The following is a 19,732-nucleotide window of genomic DNA, read 5'->3' as shown; positions in this document are numbered from 1 at the left end:
TACTGGCAAGGAAAATGGAGCCCCCGAATAGCGCAGGTGCGACACCGTAACTAGCATCTTAAGTTCGTGGAGGACGGGACGTAGCCCATTTAGTAACACCCATGGGAAAAGAAACTACTTACAGCAACGCTCCTGGGAGAAAATGCCCTGGGCTTTCTAATGACTGCAGACACCACAACATGCATCTTTCTCTCAACGCCCTATGATTTTCAGGTGAGGCTACAGTTATAACATTCAGAATTCCTGAAATTTCTGTGGTAAAATCCAGTTATAAAAATCATGTAATTCAAGGATAACATTGTAATCTTAAGCCTTATATAACATTGTAACTTTCAAAATATGTAGTGATCTTTCCATTGGATATAACCAGCAGTGGAGAAAAGTTTTGTTAGTTGTACAGTGTCTGATGACAAACAAAACTATGTTAATTTTACAATATACTGTATTTGCTGGTGCTATTTTTATACAGAAAAGCAACAGCCTTATAGGAAAACAAGAAACAGTTTAGTAATAAAACATTCAAGGTCATTAAAAAAAGAGTTTAACATTCAAGGATACACACAAATTCAGTGTTAGTCCCATACCTGTGTCTGTCTCCAAAAAACTGGTACTCGATTCTCGTGTCTCCTTTTGGTTGAGCAGACAGGAGAGCGTCCACCTTCATGACCAAGTCACTTGCCCTGAAAGATGTGGTTGGTAAAGATTCAACATCTCTTTAATAAGCTGAAAGTTTTTCCAATTATTGCTGAACATAGTATAATCAGCCAGAGTAGTGAACCCAACAAGATGGCTTGAAGAAAGTATGAACTTTGTACCAACAGGCATGAGAAAAGTACTGATTTTGAGAATGGTTAGTTTTATAACTCTGGGGAAGGTACTGATTTTTCCTATGTGAATGGAGATGATATTTTGCAAGTGGTTGTACGTCGATCTATGAACCAGGAGGTCACGGTTCGATTCCCAGCCAGGGCACATGCCTGGCTTGTGAGCTCGATCCCCAGTGTGGGGCATGCAGGAGGCAGCTGACCCATGATTTTCTCTGATCATTGATGTTTCTATCTCTCTCTTCCTCTCTCTGAAATCAATAAAAATATACTAAAAAAAAAAGGAAACTTCATAAAGGCTCAGAGGGCACCACGATCAAACAGCCCGCAGCTGAGCTTCCAAAAGCTGAGAACAGTCTCGTGCCTGCAGGCCTGGGCACACATGGAGCTGTGGCTGTGGTGAGGGAAGGGTGCGCTCCAAGGTGGAGCAGCATGGGCGTCAGTGAAAAGACCTAGGCGGGCACGGAACTGCTGACAGTGTTAGCACCCGTCATTTGGCAGCCCCATAACTACCTTATCTCCCGAAATTCACCCAGGACAGGCTCAGCGCCATCTCTGGTTAATGAAAGGCAAGGCTTCCGGGCAATTCTACACTACTCCACAAAGACTCCAAGGGGCTACCCCCTGAGCCCCCGCAGAAAGAGGGAGGGACCCACGAGCACACACCATACCAAGCCCCTGCCTATGCCTATGACAGGGTGCCTCAAGTCATGGGCACCTCCTGGCCTGCATTAGGGAACTGCTCAGGGCGTCACTTCAGAGCCACGGAGGTAAAAGGGTACCTCTTGATCTGTAAGGAAAAAAAGATCCCTTGCCATATCACCCAAGACTTGGCAAAGAGACTATTTGGCAACTACTGAAGTCAACACCTCGCTAAGACATGCATCTTGAATTCTACAGCATGATGGTATTATGAAAAAGATGAATAAAGCTCCAGAACTTTTAAATTTTATATCCTCCACTACACAACAAAGAACAATATCAAAAGAGTGAAAAGGCAACCCATGCAGTGGGAGAAACTACCTGCATATCATATATGTGTGAAGTGTTGCTACCAAGAATAGAAAGAACTCCTACAAAACAACAACAATCAAACAAAATGAGCAAAGATATACAAATGGCCAATGAGCACATGAAAAGATGTTCAATATCACTGATCCTTAGTAAATACCAAACCACAAAGGGATACCACTTCATACCCATTAGAATGGGTATTATGAAAACAACAACACAAAATAACAAGTGTTGGTGAGGATGTGGAGAACTTGGAATCCTTAGCATTCCTGGTGATAAGTAAAATGGTACAGCCTCTATGACAGCCCTGATACGAGGGCTGGAAACATGGAAAAGACTGGCCCCACATCCATGTATGCCACTTAAGAATTAAATAGGTTACCTTGGGCCCTAGCTGGTTTGACTCAGTGGATAGAGAGTCAGCCTGCAGACCGAAGGGTCCTGGGTTCAATACTGGCCAAGGGCACGTACCTCGGTTGCAGGTTCCTCCCTGGCCTGGTCAGGGATCGTGCAGGAGGCAACCAATCAAAATATCTCTCTGTCTTTCCCTCTCTCGTCCACTCGCTCTAAAAATCAATGGAAAAATATCCTTGGGTGAGGATTAAAAAAAAGAAAGAAAGGGATACCTCGTCTTCAGAAGTGCCCCTGAGGTGCCAGGGGTCCCAGCCCCACACCAAGCCCCCCTGCCAGGGTTCCAGTGCCAGAAAGAGAAGTCCCCATAAGTTCTGGGTGTAAAACCAGCAGGGATTGTGGCTGAGTGACACAGAGGCTGCTGGAGTCCCAGGTGTTCCTCTTAAAGGGCCAGCACATGAATTTACTCAAACTCACTCATTCTGAGCTCCAGTGCTGGGGCAGTGGCTCAAAAGGCACATCAGGGACATTCAGGGAAGAACTGAAGTGTCTGGCATCAGAGTGGGAGCTGAAGAGCTAGCCTTCTCCCAGAAAGAAGTGCTGGCAGAGGCCACTGCTCCTCTGCTGAGCCACCACAACACCACAGAGCCAGCAGGCGGGAGCCCGATCTGAGTCTCTGTCAACCTGGCCAACACTGTTTGCCCCATCTTGATGACTCCCTGAGACCCTGCCCCATCCAACTTACATACCCACCTAAGCCATTTCCATCCTAAAATCTCTTAAAGGTTCACAAACCCCACACAAGCAGCATCTGGTCAAGGCATGCCATATACTTTTTGCTAAGTGGCTCCAAGCTGGGCACTAGCAGCAACTGGCCACAGTACATAGTCTGATCTTTCTTAGGCTCCTCCAAGCCCACCACAAGTAGCAGCCATCTGCAGATTGTTTTGTAGGTCATGCTGGGTAGCCCTGGCAGGGTACAGGTGGCAGCTGATTTTGGCCTGCCCCTCCAGGTAGGCCCCAGAGCCAGCACCACTGGTGGTCAGCTTCAGACCATGCAAGTTCACCACCCAAATACTACCCCAAGTGACACATTCAAGGGGTGAACTCTTCAGGCATCAGGGCTCTGGTGAAGTGATGAGTATTGCTCCATCAGGTCAGCCCCTGCACAACAGCTCCCCATTGTGGTTGCAACTAATCCTCGCAGCCAATCAGCCTGGGGATAAATTCCTTCCACTGACCTGTCCAAAGCAATCAAGGTTCCATTATAACAAGAGGGGGCACACAACCCACACAGGGGGCGCACCAGTGCAGTGATCAAGGAGACTCCTTCCTCTACTGGGCCCTCCAGGATTACTAATACAATAGGCCACTCTACCCAGACCAGGATATACAGCAGCTCTACCGAATACAAAGAAACAAAACACATCAATGCATCCAAAACGATGAGACAAAGAAACACGTCCCAAATGAAACAACAGAACAATACTCCAGAAAAAGAACTAAAAAAATGGAGAGAAGCAATCTACCAGATGCAGAGTTCAAAACACAGGTTATAAGCATGCTCAGTGAGAACTTCATCAAAAAGATAGGAAACATAAAAATGGAGGTAGGAATCATAAAAAAATAACCAATCAGAAATGAAGACTAAAAGAACTGAAATGAGAAATACACTACACGGAATCAACAGCAGAGTAGATAAAACAGAGGGTCAAATTAGCAATTAGAGAGAAAAGGAAGCAGAAAACACCCAATCTGAATGGAAAAAAAGAATTTAAAAAAGGTGATAGTTTAAGGGACCTCTGGGTAGCATGACAACATTCACATCATAGGGGTACCAGAAGGAAAAAAGAGGAAGCAAGGAAATGAAAACCTAGTTGAAGAAATAATGACAGAAAGCTTCCCTAACCTGAAGGAAAAAAACACGCAAGTCCAGGAAGCACAGACTCCCAAACAAGATGAACCAAAGAGGCCACACCAAAACACATCATGATTAAAATGCCAAAAGTTAAAGGCAAAGAGATAATCTTAAAAGCAGCAAGAGAAAAGCATAAGCTTCCATGAGACTATCAGCTCATTTCTCAACAGAAACTTTGCAGGTCGAAAGGACTGGCACAAAATATTTAAAGTTATGAAAAGCAGGGACCTACAAACAAGACTACTCTACCCAGCAAAACTATCATTTCTAATCAAAGGACAGTTAAAGAGCTTCCCAGCCAAGAAAAAGCTAAAGGAGTCTCTATGACAACACTGATCACCACCAAACCAGTATTATAAGAAATATTAAAGTGACTTTTAAGAGGAAATAAAGAACACATAAATATAATAAAATGAAAATAACTATATACCTATCAATAATCACTTTAATATAAATGAAATAAATGTTCCAATCAAAAGACAGAGGGTGACTGAATGGATTAGAAAACAAGACCCATATATATATATGCTGTATTTAAGAGACCCACCTCAGGTCAAAAGATACTGAAAGTGATAATAAAATATAGTTCATGTAAATGGAAATTTTAAAAACCTGGGGCAGCAATATGTATATCAGACAAAATAGACTTTAACACAAAAGCTATAGTAAAAGGCAAACAAATACACTACATAATGATAAAGAGAGTAACTCAACAAGAGGATATAACTCTTGTAAACATTTATGCACCCAACAGAGGAGCACCTAAATATATAAAGCATATCTTATCCTATATAATAAAAGAGGAACATGCAAATTAGCCGCCCCTCTGCTACGCTAAAGCCACACCCACAAGCCAATCTGAATAACTATGCAAATTATCCAACAAAGATGGCAGTTAATTTGCATACCCAGGTGTCAAGCGCCCCAGGAGGTGACGGCAGCTGTGGCCACGGGCTCCCGGGACTTTCGCCGGTTGGGGAGGCACGGCCGCCCACGCCTAGCCACGCCCGCAGGCTCCCGGGACCTTGCTGGCGGAGAGTGGGAGGTTTGGAGGACTTGGCAGAGCAGGAGGCCTCTGGACATAGAGCAGAGCGAGAGAGGGCGCGGCTCCCTGTCACCCCAGCTTCCTCATCACAGCTGTGGAAACTGACAGCAGGGAGGAGGAAGTCCCACCCCCATCGAATAAGCTAGAATCAGCCATTGGTCAGACAGCTCTCAGCAGCCTGACAGCCAGGACTCTCATTCACCTGCATCTCAGACCGTGACAGTAGAGAGGTGGGACTATGTCTAAAGAACACCTGTTGCCAAAACCGGTTTGGCTCAGTGGATAGAGCGTCGGCCTGCGGACTGGAGGGTCCCGGGTTCGATTCCGGTCAAGGGCATGTACCTGGGTTGCGGGCATATCCCCAGTAGGAGATGTGCAGGAGGCAGCTGATCGATGTTTCTCTCTCATCAATGTTTCTGACTCTCTATCGCTCTCCCTTCCTCTCTGTGAAAAATCAATAAAATATATTAAAAAAAAAAAAAAAAAAAAAAAGAACACCTGTTGATACAACGTAGCCCTGCAGCCAAAAGATGCCGGCGTTATCGACAGAAAGTGTCTGCAGAGGAGCGTGCGTCTGATCTTGAAAGAAGGCGGCACCTGCAACAGGATGTATCTGAACACCAGCTACTGGAAAAACGTCGCTCTGATGCCAAAAAACACTGGTGTCATCGACAGAAAATGTAAGACCAATGTGCCTTGAAAGTTGAAAGAAGGCGGTGGCGACGACAGAATATGTCTAGAGAACAGTCATCAACAAGTACTACCAATACCGGTAGGAACTGCCTTCTCAGCGAAAATGGAGTACATGAGGATGCAATCCTCAAACGTAGTTGTGGTGGAATGACTGTTCGATGTGAATTTTGCCTATCACTAAATTTCTCTGTTGAAAAACCATCCGATGGGAAATTTACTCGCTGTTGTAGCAAAGGGAAAGTCTGTCCAAATGATATACATTTTTCAGATTACCCGGCATATTTAAAAAGATTAATGACAAATGAAGATTCTGACAGTAAAAATTTCATGGAAAATATTCGTTCCATAAATAGTTCTTTTGCTTTTGCTTCCATGGGTGCAAATATTGCATTGCCATCAGGATATGGGCCATACTGTTTTAGAATACATGGACAAGTTTATCACCATACTGGAACTTTACATTCTTCGGATGGTGTTTCTCAGAAGGTTGCTCAACTGTATATTTTGGATACAGCCAAAGCTAAAAGTAAAAGATTAGCAATGCCAGAAAACCAGGGCTGCTCAGAAAGACTCAGGATCAACATCAACAACCTCATGCATGAAATAAATGAATTAACAAATCGTACAAGATGCTACATGAGGTAGAAAAGGAAGCCCAATCTGAAGCAGCAGCAAAAGGTATTGCTCCCACAGAGGTAGCAATGGCGATTAAATACAATCGTAACTGTGACCGAGGTAGATATAATTCTCCCCACATAACCGAGGTTGCTGTCATATTCAGAAACGAAGATGGAGAACCTCCTTTTGAAAGAGACTTGCTCATTCATTGTAAACCAGATCCCAATAATCCAAATGCCACTAAAATGAAACAAATCAATATCCTGCTTCCTACATTAGATGCAATGACATATCCTATTCTTCTTCCACATGGTGAAAAAGGCTGGGGAACGGATATTGCATTAAGACTCAGAGACAACAGTGTAATAGACAATAATACTAGACAAAATGTAAGGACACGAGTCACACAAATGCAGTATTATGGATTTCATCTCTCTGTGTGGGACACGTTCAATCCTATTTTATTTATTATTTTATTTTTTTAAAGTGTTTCCTTAGTTTTCCTTTTCTTTTTTTAAATATATATTTTATTGATTTTTTTACAGAGAGGAAGGGAGAGAGATAGTTAGATCAATCGATGAGAGAGAAACATCGATCAGCTGCCTCCTGCACACCTCCTACTGGGGATGTGCCCGCAACCAAGGTACATGCCCTTGATCAGAATCGAACCTGGGACCTTTCAGTCCGCAGGCCGACGCTCTATCCACTGAGCCAAACCGGTTAGGGCATCAATCCTATTTCAAATGCAGGAAAACCAACTCAACAGTTTATTGTGGATTCGTATTCAAAAGTGGAAGCCAATTGGATAAACTTCATCAAAGCAAACCAATCTAAGTTGAGAGTTGAAAAATATAGTGGTTTGATGGATTATCTCACATCTAGATCCAAAAATGACAATGTGCCGATTGGTAAAACGATAATACTTCCATCATCCTTTGAGGGTAGTCCCAGAAATATGTGATATCAGGATGCTATGGCAATTGTAACGAGGTATAGCAAGCCCAATTTATTCATAACCATGACATGCAACCCCAAATGGACAGATATTGCAAACAATTTACAACGCTGGCAAAAAGTTGCAAACAGACCTGACTTGGTAGCCAAGTTTTTAATATTAAGCTGAATGCTCTTTTAAATACCTGTAAATTACATTTATTTGGCAAAGTAATAGCTAAAATTCTTGTCATTGAATTTCAGAAACGTGGACTGCCTCATGCACACATATTATTGATATTAGATAGTGAGTCCAAATTACGTTCCTCTAATTAATTCCCTTTCAATGTGCACGAATTTCATGCACCGGGCTACTAGTTGGACATAGAGAGAGAGAGAATGACAGTAGTACTGTCACTATAGGGGATTTACACCCCATTGACATCAATGGATAGATCTTCCAGACAGAACATCAACAAATAAACAGGCTTATCTATATATATATAAAAGCCTAAGTGACCATTCGACAGGCACCTATGACGTGCACTGACCACCAGGGGGCAGACGCTCAACACACAGGCAGGGAAACATGGAACAGACTGATGAATCTCAGAGGGAAGTGGGGAGGGGAGAGGGCAAGAAGGGATTAACCAAAGATCTTATATGCATACTAGAGGCCCAGGGTCCCTTGGCCTGGCCTGCGGGGATTGGGTCATATCCCTGCACCAGACCTCCGACATCCCCCGAGGGGTCCCGGATTGCAAGAGGGCACAGGCCACGCCAAGGGACCCCACCGGTGCGTGGATTCATGCACCTGGCCTCTAGTCTATATATATAAAAGGCTAAGTGACCATCCGTCCAACTGCCCAACTGCCCAACTGGCTGGTACACATGATGTGCACTGGAAATTTAAAAATAAACGTTGACGCGCGCATGCGCAATACATATAAAGCTCTCGTAGTCACCAGTCGCACATGTGTGTTTTGATCTGTCATTGTCGATTATGAATTTGGTTGGCACTTCTATTATAGAGAAAGGGCAAATAGCGATATTAAAATATTTCTTCTAGCCCTGGCCGGTTTGGCTCAGTGGATAGAGCGTCAGCCTGCGGACTCAAGGGTCCCAAGTTCGATTCCGGTCAAGGGCATGTACCTTGGTTGCGGGCACATCCCCAGTGGGGAGTGTGCAGGAGGCGGCTGATCAATGTTTCTCTCTCATCGATGTTTCTAACTCTCTATCCCTCTCCCTTCCTCTCTGTAAAAAATCAATAAAAAAAATATATTACAAAAAAATATTTCTTCTAATTAATTTCCTTTCAATGTGCATGAATCCATGCACCAAGCCACTAGTACAGGGGTGGGCAAACTTTTTGACTCGAGGGCCACAATGGGTTCTTAAACTGGACTGGAGGGCCGGAACAAAAGCATGGATGGAGTGTTTGTGTGAACTAATATAAATTCAAAGTAAACATCATTACATAAAAGGGTGCGGTCTTTTTTTTTTTTAGTTTTATTCATTTCAAATGGGCCGGATCCGGCCCGCGGGCCGTAGTTTGCCCACGGCTGCACTAGTATGACATATTAGCCTAAATGGATTTAATGGATGTTTATAAAGCATTTCATACCAAAGCAGCAGAATGCACATTCTTTTCAAGTACACATGGCACATTTTCTAGGATGAATCACATATTAGACTACAATATAAGTCTCAAAAAAATTTTAAAGAGACTGAAATTATATCAAGCATCTCTGACGAAAATGGTATGAAATTGGAAATCAACTAAAAGAAAAAAAACTAAAAGCACAAACACATGGAGATTAAATAACATGCTACTTAACAATGAATGGGCCAACAATGAGATCAAAGAAGAAATCAAAAGCTATCTTGAGGCAAATGAAAATAAAAACACAACTACTCAAAAACTGGGACAGAGCAGCCAGAGCAGCGCCTTCCCACCTGCCTTAGCACAGAGGAGGGGAAACTGGGGACACGGGAAAGCCCAAGGGCTCACAAGGGCAGACCTTTCCCCGCCTTCACCTCCCACTCTCCCGCCGAGCATCAGGCCTCAGCTCCAGCCGAGCGGTGTTGCTAGAGTTTCCGTGCCCAGGGCTGGGCCTTCTGGTGCCTGCGCTGCCGCTGCCGTGGCGCTCCGCTCACTGCTTGCCCTTGCCCGTGAGGCATTGGACCTCCCGCCACCCCTCCGCGGGCCTTCCGCATGGTGGTAATAGCAACATTCAGCGGGAAAGGCTAGCGGACCGCGGCGCCCAATCCTGCGGGCACGGAGGCTGGGTAGGCGGGTGGGACTGCGCGCACCTTGCACCCCAGAGTGCAGTGGACAGGCAGCTGATGCGCTCAGTCCTGGGCCCCGTCCCGCCCACTGCGGGGCAGCCCCCAGCCTGCGGGCAAGAACTCGCCCCTCAGGCTCCTACCAGGGGAAAGGACGGACCCAGCGCTTCAGAGGGACCTGCCTCACTACTCGTATGTGGCAAAATTTCTCGCGAGCTCCTGGGCTGCACGTTGCCGAGCAAGGGCACCTCTCCCATGTTTGAGTCCAAGAGTCACTCCCACGATGGCCTGAAATCAAGCACGAAGCAAAAGGTCACAAGCCATGCTGTAGTCTCCAGTTCTTCTGGACATGAATATGTCTGACACCTTTCCCAAAGACCACCATTTTCAGCACATTGGGCAGTGAGAAGTCCTTATCTGAATGCAAAAAGGAACACCAATGGAAAACTTCGATGTACATAGGCATAACTTCAGTCTGCTTTATAAGCCCTCTGACTGAGAAGCCAATTGCCAAAATTCTTCAGCAATCCTGGAGACACAGTTACTCTTGCTTTTTTCAAGAGTATTATAGGAGGCGCAAGCAGCCTGCCCCTGAGGAGCAGTAGCTACGTGAGGAACCTGACCCCATCTGAGGAGCAGCAGCCGGGTGAGCAGCCCGCCCCCGTCCAAGGACATCAGCTGCAGGAGCAGCCTGCCCCCACCAGCCAGAGGAGCCACCACTGCTGTGAGCAGGAATAAACTTAACTAAGGAGGTAAAAGACCTGTACTCGGAAAACTATAGGACACTGAAAAAAGAGATAGAGGAAGACATACACAGATGAAAGAACATACCATGTTCATGGATTGGTAAAATCAACATCATTAAAATGTCCATACTACACAAAGCAATCTATAGATTCAATGCACTCCCCATTAAAATACTAACGGCATATTTCACAGACCTAGAACAAACTCTCCAAAAATTCATCTGAAATAAAAAAAGACCCCGAATAGCTGCAGCAGTCCTGAGAAAGAAGAACAAAGTAGGTGGGATCTCAATACCAGATATCAAGCTGTATTACAAAGCCACTGTTCTCAAAACAGCCTGGTACTGGCACAAGAACAGACATATAGATCAATGGAACAGAACAGAGAACCCAGAAATCGACCCAAACCACTATGCTCAATTAATATTTGACAAAGGAGGCATGAACATACAATGGAGTCAAAACAGTCTCTTCAATAAATGGTGTTGGGAAAACTGGACAGATACATGCAAAAAAAATGAAACTAGACCACCAACTTACACCATGCACAAAAATAAACTCAAAATGGATAAAGGACTTAAACTAAGATGGGAAACCATAAAAATACTAGAGGAATCCACAGGCAACAAAATCGCAAACATATGCCGAAGCAATTTCTTCACTGATACATCTCCTAGGACATTGGAAACTAAAGAGAAAATAAACAAATGGGACTACATCAAAATAAAAGGCTTCTGCACAGCAAAAGAAACCATCAACAAAACAACAAGAAAGCCCACTGCATGGGAGAACATATTTGGCAATGTTATCACCGATGAGGGTTTAATCTCCAACATTTACAGGGAACTCATGCAACTTAACAAAAGGAAGACAAACAACCCAATAAAAAAATGGGCAAAGGACCTAAATAGATACTTTGCAAAAGAAGACTTAAGGCAAAGAGACATGAAAACATGCTCAAAGTCACTAATCATCCGAGAGATGCGAAGAAAAACAACAATGAGGTACCATCTCACACCTGTCAGAATGGCTATCATCACAAATCAACAAACGACAAGCGCTGGCGAGGATGTGGAAAAAAAGGAACCCTCGTGCACTGCTGGTGGGAATGCAGACTGGTGCAGCCACTATGGAAGACAGTATGGAGTTTCCTTAAAAAACTAAAAATGGAACTCCCATTTGACCCAGTGATCCCACTCCCAGGAATATATCCCAAGAAACTAGAAATACCAATCAGAAAGAATATACGCATCCCTATGTTCATAGTGGCACAATTCACCATAGCTAAGATTTGGAAACAGCCTAAGTAACCATCAGCAGATGAATGGATTAAAACTCATTAAAACTGTGGTACATCTACACAATGGAATACTACGCTGCGGTAAAAATGAAGGAATTCTTACCATTTGCAACAGCATGGATGGAATTGGAGAGCATTATGCTAAGTGAAATAAGCCAGCCAGAGAAAGGTAAGTATCTCATGATCTCACTCATTTATGGAATAAAATGAACAACATAAACTGATGAACAAAAACAGATCCAGAGAGAAGCAGCAATCAGACCGTCAAAACTCAGAGGGATGGTAGGGGAGGGTGGGGGTTAGGGGGAGAGTTCAACCAAAGGACTTGTATGCATACATATAAGCCTAACCAATGGACACAGACAACAGCGGGGTGGAGGTATGAGTGGGGAGGTGGGGGGGGGGGGGTAATGGCGGGAAAAGAACACATATGTAATACTTTAATCAATAAAGAAAACACACACACACAAAAATTAAATTTTAAAAATAGATGAAAAACATATATAGCCCCTACGACATAATAAATTTCTTCTATGTAGAACTTACACATCTTCTTCTACCCGAAGCTGTTGAATGTGAGATTTAATTTTCTGTCCTGAAGTTTTTAAAATGATGTTTTCTAGGAGGTGGAAATCATCCTGATTAAAGAGTTCATTATCCTCCAGTGGCCCAATGATCTGTGAAGGAGAACAGAGTGGCCCGTGTGGAAACCTGCATGCTGTAAAGCAGGGCTTGGTTGTCCTCAGGGTGCCTAACGAACCAAACCACGTTAAAGACCCAAGACATGCTTACGTCAGAATAAAGGCAATGAAAATGTAAAAGCAACATCCCCATGAACTCACACTGTTATTTACTTATCAATACCTCAACTGCACAGAGTGTAGACTTGTATACTTTGCAATATTTTTATAGTAAGCAAACTCTGAAGTAAAAGAATACAGTTTTCATTAATTCTTACCAAATATAAATAATAAAGCCACAACAGAGATGTAGCAGTTGATATAGAAGGTTTGCCCTACATGCTAAGACTTTAAAGTGTGGTTTGCCCACCACGGCCTACATTCTCATCTCAGTGTTGCGAGGCTGAATGAACGAGTGTCAGCCCAACCCAGCTGCATGCACACAGGCTGCCAAGCTGAGGCACATCCCCACGGGCTGAGTGGTTCCTGGGTCAGGTCTCATGGACTTGTGTTCTGAGAGCCACCGCATCTCACGGCCTTGACCATGGCAGGACAAAAGTCAACACAGGACACATGTCAAAATGAGCAGAAACCATCGCCAGCATTGCGTCAGCCCTCCTCCCCTTTGGAAAAGAGCGGCTCTGTCTGAAGAGCTTCTACCTTCCAAGGAGAATGCGGCCAAGACTGGTCACTGATCTACTGTGAAGTCAAGCTTGTCCTCACCCTTCCATTGCTGATCACTGCCCTCTGTCCCTTCTTCAGCTTCAGGACATCCCTGCAGTACATGGCATGAGACAAAATGAAATCCATTTTGGAAGACTCAAAGACCTCTTTAAAAAGACTGAAATCCATGCCCTAGGAAAGTAATTGTTATTAAGGAAAAGTAATAGTTATTAAACCATAAAAATGAATAGCATAATGAATACATCATAAAAACGCTCTATTAGTGAAGTAACAACTAATTTCAATAATTAGCATTATGATGTTTCCACTCTCCCTCCCATTTTCCCCACCCTCCTACCTATCAAGTATTGCTCATTTCTTTTATGTAATTGTTCAAGTGGCAAACTAGTGTTCATGATACCTTTATTCTGCATTGTAAAATCTAATTTCAAGTGAGAGACTTTCTTTTAATTGAAAAATGAAGTATACTTATCATTTTATAATAAGTTTTTAGACTGAAAAACAGTAAAAGGCGTTTTACATATAACTGAATAAACATGGGCTTACATTGGAAACACATCAAACACATTAGCTTCTAGCTCATTAAGTAGCTTAAATCTCAGTTCTTTTGCTCTGACAAAATATTGTCTATCTTTTAAAAACTATAAAAACAAATGGCCTGTGCTAAAAACATACATCTTAAAACCTAGCAAGTTTAAAAGCAATAAAGGGAATGTGGCAGAATGGTTATTTCTTAAAAGATTCCTCCAACGACAAAAAGAGAAATCCTGAGACTCAAAACTAAAATCACCATCCTGCTCAGACACTGCAGCCCCGAGGAGCAGACTTTTGTGGTAAATAACAGAGAGGTGGTCTCAGCAGTACAGATACTCACCCCAACGGCGAACTCCCCAACATCAGCCCCCGCAGCCAGGGCCTCCGCAGTCCCCTCCTTGGCCATTTTTGTGATGAAGTTCTTGGCAGTGCTGGAGGTTTGTGTTTGGAGAGCTGCCCAGATTGCTCGGGAGATCCGAGTGTTCTCATAATTGAGATCTTCCTTAGGATTATTGATCATGCTTATTCTCACATTGTTACTAGATTTCTATTTACAAAACAGGAAATAAGGATTAAATGGTAGATGTTTGCAACTTAAAAAGTGGCATTTTCAGCCATATTCTATAAAAAGGAAGTAATATCTCTCTTAAAAGTTGTGGATAGTCCCTCTCTGTATACAGAACAAGGTTAAAATGCTACAACCAGGCATGTGATCCCTTGTATGAACTGGCCTCTACCCTACCTTTCCACCTTCATTTTTACCACCCTGTAAAGACAGCATACAGTACAAACCATCAGAGTCCTATATTCCCCCCCACACACACATTTTGTATTCTTCTAATACACATCATGCCTCACATTGGCATGGGAACCCCAAGTACACCCATCTTTGCTTCCTTAGGTCCCAAGCATTCTTTAGGGCTCTGCTCCACCCTCCTTAGTTCACATGGCCTTCTCAGATTTCTAGTAAGATTTACCTATCCCTGAGTAGAGAGACAAGAATCCATGTGAGAGAAGATATCTGGGACCCTTAAAACCAAAAAGGGGCTCGTATCAAGAACATAAGCAACAGAAATTCGTAATTCTGTATATCAAAAGACATGTATAAGAATATCCATGGCAGCATTCTTCAGAATACCCCAACCTAGAAACAACCCAAATGTCTACCAAATGTACTAAATAAACAAAACTCTGATATATTACATGATACAAAATGACACAAGGAAAAAGAACTAACATTACTCATAATTTCATGAATCTCAAAAATACTGAGGAAAGAAAACACAAATATGTATTATAAGATTCCATTAAAATAAAGTAATAGGTAAACTTATTCTATGATGAGAGAAGAGGGAAAGGCTGGGGCCCTGGTGTGGCCACAGCAGGGAGGGCTCTCAGGAATGTGACACTTCTCTTTCCCAGGAATGGTCACATGCGTGTGCTCACTTTGAGACACTGTATAGCCTATGATTTGTGCACTTCTTTTGAAGCTATATTTTTACTTCATTTAAAATATTCAACTCTCAGAACCAAGATGGCGGCATAGGTAAACACCTATACTTGCTGCCTCTCACAACCACATCAAAACTACAACTAAAAGACAAAACAAATATCATCCAGAACCACGGGAAAGCTGGCTGAGTGGAATTTCTACAACTAGAAGGAAAGAAAAAAGTGCACTGAGACTGGTAGGAGGTGCGGAGGTGCACACAAAATGGATTGGCAACTGAGTGCGATGTTGTTTTTTTAAATTGGGAGGGAGATACAAGCGCCTGATTGCTCTGAACTCCAGTTCCGGGCAAGACTCTGGGGACCCAGACTCATATGGGGAGAATCTGGACTGTCTGGCATCGGGCTGGAACACGAAGGCGGCTTTCTCTCAGAGGTACTCGCATCGTTCATTGTTCCTGCACGGGACCACGGGGCACAGAGACCCGGGGACCTCTCTGGGGCAGGGCTGACTGGCAGCCATTGCTGTTTGCTCCGCCCTGGTGACTCCCTGAGACCCCACCCCACCCAATTTATAACCCCACCCAAGCTGTGCACTGCAGCTTTTGCATATGAATAACCTGTCCTTTTGCAACCTAAAACCTAACAAACTGCTGCAGGGTCAGAGAGCTCCAAAGCTTCCGAAAGAAGGCCTAAGGCTTGGCAGAAGCAGCCTGCATTGCTTCACAGCTGCGCCTCATCTGGGCACTTCCAAACCCAAAACAAAGAGGGAAAATCTGCAGATCTCTCTGCAGCTCCTGCTGGGTGGCCTCAGGCAGTGGCTGACTTTGCATCTCCTTGGAGATCCAAGAGCCACTGTACCCAATGGTCAGAGTGAGACCACGCCAGATTACAACTCTTCACATCCATAAGAGACACACTCAAGGGGCAGACTCAGTGAGCATCAAAGCCCCACTGAAGCAAGTCCTGCCCCATAAGGGTGTCTCCAGCACAGCAGTTCTCCCATTGTAGACATAACTGGTCCTCACAGCCAATTGGCCTGGAGGTCAATTCCCCCCAGTGATTACAACAGCAATCAAGGCTTAACTACAACAAGACTGTGCACACAGCACACAAAGGGGTGCACCAAGAGTGCCCACCTCAGGTAATTGGGGAGGCTGAGCCACTGGGCCCTATAGGACACCTAGCACACAAAGCCACTCTACCAACACAGGGAAGCATAAAAAATGCGGAGACAAAGAAACAGGTCACAAATGACAGAAATGGAGGAAAACAAACTAATGGATATAGAGTTCAAAACCACGGTTATAAGGTTACTCAAGAATCTTCTAGAAACCTCCGAGAAATTTAGTGAGAACCTCAAGAATATAAAAAAGGACCAATCAGAAATTAAGCACACACTGACTGAAATAAAGAATATTATACAGAGATCCAACAGTAGACTAGAGGATCGCAAGAATCAAGTCAAAGATTTGAAATACGAAGAAGCAAAAAACAACCAACCGGTAAAGCAAAAGGAAAAAAGAACCCAAAAATATGAAGAGAGCGTAAGGAGCCTCTGAGATAACTTCAAGCGTACCAACATCCGAATTATAGGGGTGCCAGAAGAAGAGAGAGAGCAAGATATTGAAAACCTATTTGAAGAAATAGTGACAGAAAACTTCCCCTACCTGGTGAAAGAAATAGACTTACAAGTCCAGGAAGCGCAGAGAACCCCAAACAAAAGGAATCCAAAGAGGACTACACCAAGACACATCATAATTAAAATGCCAAGAGCAAAAGACAAAGAGAGAATTTTAAAAGCAGCAAGAGAAAAACAGTCAGTTACCTACAAGGGAGTACCCATACGACTGTCAGCTCATTTTTCAACAGAAACTATGCAGGCCAGAAGGAAGTGTCAAGAAACATTCAAAGTGATGAATAGCAAGAACCTACAACCAAGATTACTCTACCCAGCAAAGCTATCATTTAGAATTGAAGGTCAGAGAAAGAGCTTCACAGATAAGAAAAATCTAAAGGAGTTCATCACAGCCAAACCAGTATTATATGAAATACTGAAGGGTATTCTTTAAGAAGAGGAAGAAGAAGAAAAAGGTAAAGATAAAAATTATGAACAACAAAGTGATAACAAATACATATCTATCAACAAGTGAATCTAAAAATCAAGTGAAAAAAAATCTGATAAACAGAATAAACTGGTGAATATAATAGAATCAGGGGCATACAAAGGGAGTGGACTGATAATTTTTTGAGTGAAGGGGGTGTGGGGGGTGCAGGAAGATATTGGACAAAAATCTTACACCTATGGACGAGGACAGTGGTGGGGGGGTGGGGGGGTTAAGGGCATGGGGTGGGGTGGGAACCAGGTGGAGGGGAGCTATGGGGGGGGGGAAAGAGGAACAACTGTAATAATCCGAACAATAAAGATTTATTAAAAAAAGATATTCAACTCTCCCTTCCTGCTCCCATTCTACCACCACTTGCACGTCTATCACTCAGAGTTAGGGCACCTTACATGCATGTCAGTCTGAGTTAGGGCACCTTACACACGTCAGTCTGAGTTAGGACATCTTACATACGTGTCAGTCTGAGTTAGGGCACCTTACACACGTCAGTCTGAGTTAGGGCACCTTACACACGTCAGTCTGAGTTAGGGCACCTTACACACGTCAGTCTGAGTTAGGGCACCTTACACACGTCAGTCTGAGTTAGGGCACCTTACACACGTCAGTCTGAGTTAGGGCACCTTACACACGTCAGTCTGAGTTAGGGCACCTTACACACGTCAGTCTGAGTTAGGGCACCTTACACACGTCAGTCTGAGTTAGGGCACCTTACACATGTATCAGTCTGAGTAGGGCACCTTACACACGTCAGTCTGAGTTAGGGCACCTTACACACGTCAGTCTGAGTTAGGGCACCTTACACACGTCAGTCTGAGTTAGGGCACCTTACACATGTATCAGTCTGAGTTAGGGCACCTTACACATATATCAGTCTGAGTTAGGGCACCTTACACACGTCAGTCTGAGTTAGGGCACCTTACACACGTCAGTCTGAGTTAGGGCACCTTACACACGTCAGTCTGAGTTAGGGCACCTTACACGCGTGTCAGTCTGAGTTAGGGCACCTTACACGCGTGTCAGTCTGAGTTAGGGCACCTTACATACGTGTCAGTCTGAGGGCACCTTACACATGTCCGTCTGAGTTAGGGCACCTTACACATGTCAGTCTGAGTTAGGGCACCTTACACATGTCCGTCTGAGTTAGGGCACCTTACACACGTCAGTCTGAGTTAGGGCACCTTACACACGTCAGTCTGAGTTAGGGCACCTTACACATGTCAGTCTGAGTTAGGGCACCTTACACATGTCAGTCTGAGTTAGGGCACCTTACATACGTGTCAGTCTGAGTTAGGGCACCTTACACACGTCAGTCTGAGTTAGGGCACCTTACACATGTCAGTCTGAGTTAGGGCACCTTACACAGGTCAGTCTGAGTTAGGGAACCTTACATACGTGTCAGTCTGAGTTAGGGCACCTTACACATGTCAGTCTGAGTTAGGGCACCTTACACATGTATCTTACATGCGTGTCAGTCTGAGTTAGGCACCTCACACATGTTATTGATCATCCTTCACTAGGACTGCTCCTGATTCAACTCTGAATTAACCACAGCAACTCATCTGTTTCCTCTTAGAGCAGAAGGGAACTCCGCTCCTCAGTGAGGCTGCAGCTGCCTAGATGCATGAGTGTGTTAGTAAGCCTCCAAGACACAGGTGCCAGGGGACCCAGGGGGTGTGACACTGGACTGAAGATTCAGTCTGAAGCTGCCCAAGAAAAGGAGATGTAACACCTCAGACAATGACACTCTCCAGAAGTCGGTTTCTTCTCCACGAGCCCACTGCCATTCACTCAGGCCTACGACGCTTGGGCACTCTGCTCGCCGGGCCTGCTTCTGTATCACTCACTCACCCCCAGGCTCTCAGCGTAGGAACCTGCCCACCCACACAATGCACCCCACAATCTCCGCAGCTTCCTGGCAACAAGACCGTGCGCAGCCACACAATAAAAGCTTGTCTACGATGATCTCATTCTTTCTCCTCTAAAAGAGCATACCCCTTAACTAAGTAGAATACGCCATCTTCTCTGTTCTCCTACTGGCTGGTGGACCCGTGAAGCAGCAGCGCTCTGCTCCCTCAAACTCTGACCTTCCCACCAGAATAGCAATATCAGCACACAGATGCTCATGAGGACAAAATTAAGTTGTAGACACTTGCCTGATGTTTTATAGCATCGTACAACAACTGCCTTCCAGACGGGCTATCAAAATCTCCAACAATCCAAAAAGTGACTGGCCTGATAAAAGAATCATCTGTAGAAAAACAAAACAATAGACTGAGTTGGAGAGAAGAAAGGACATTCTGTTTCAATATGGTTATTAAGTAAAATAATTTCTGAAAATCATGCAAAAAATAAGAAGATTACAAGTTTAATAAAGATACAAAGCAAAAGTAGTGAAACTGATAGTAGAATGAAAGCAGGGTACCTTCCATATGGCTTAATTATAAACTAGGGACATGCAATTATTAATTCTACTAAGGTTTGGGCATCTGTTAGCACATAAAATGAAAAAGACCTTTGAACGTGTGGGTAAC

General features: G+C 44.0%; 1 protein-coding gene across 1 annotated transcript in view; it reads right to left on the bottom strand.

Annotated features, from left to right (window-relative positions):
* UGGT1 (UDP-glucose glycoprotein glucosyltransferase 1) overlaps positions 1-19,732 on the bottom strand; it is a 174,115-nt gene that overhangs the window by 63,702 nt on the left and 90,681 nt on the right. The window contains exons 21-25 of the mRNA XM_081096304.1: positions 19,355-19,449; positions 13,967-14,173; positions 13,132-13,263; positions 12,275-12,405; positions 585-680 (exon numbers count right to left, since the gene is read on the bottom strand). Coding sequence (XP_080952430.1) covers positions 585-680; positions 12,275-12,405; positions 13,132-13,263; positions 13,967-14,173; positions 19,355-19,449 — 661 coding nt within the window. The remainder of the gene's footprint in view (positions 1-584; positions 681-12,274; positions 12,406-13,131; positions 13,264-13,966; positions 14,174-19,354; positions 19,450-19,732) is intronic.

The sequence above is a fragment of the Myotis nattereri genome (genome assembly GCF_964212035.1).
Source record: "Myotis nattereri genome assembly, chromosome: 7".
NCBI lineage: Eukaryota > Metazoa > Chordata > Mammalia > Chiroptera > Vespertilionidae > Myotis > Myotis nattereri.
The sequence above is the reverse complement of the archived record's forward strand: the minus strand, read 5'-3'. Positions and strand labels throughout refer to the sequence as shown.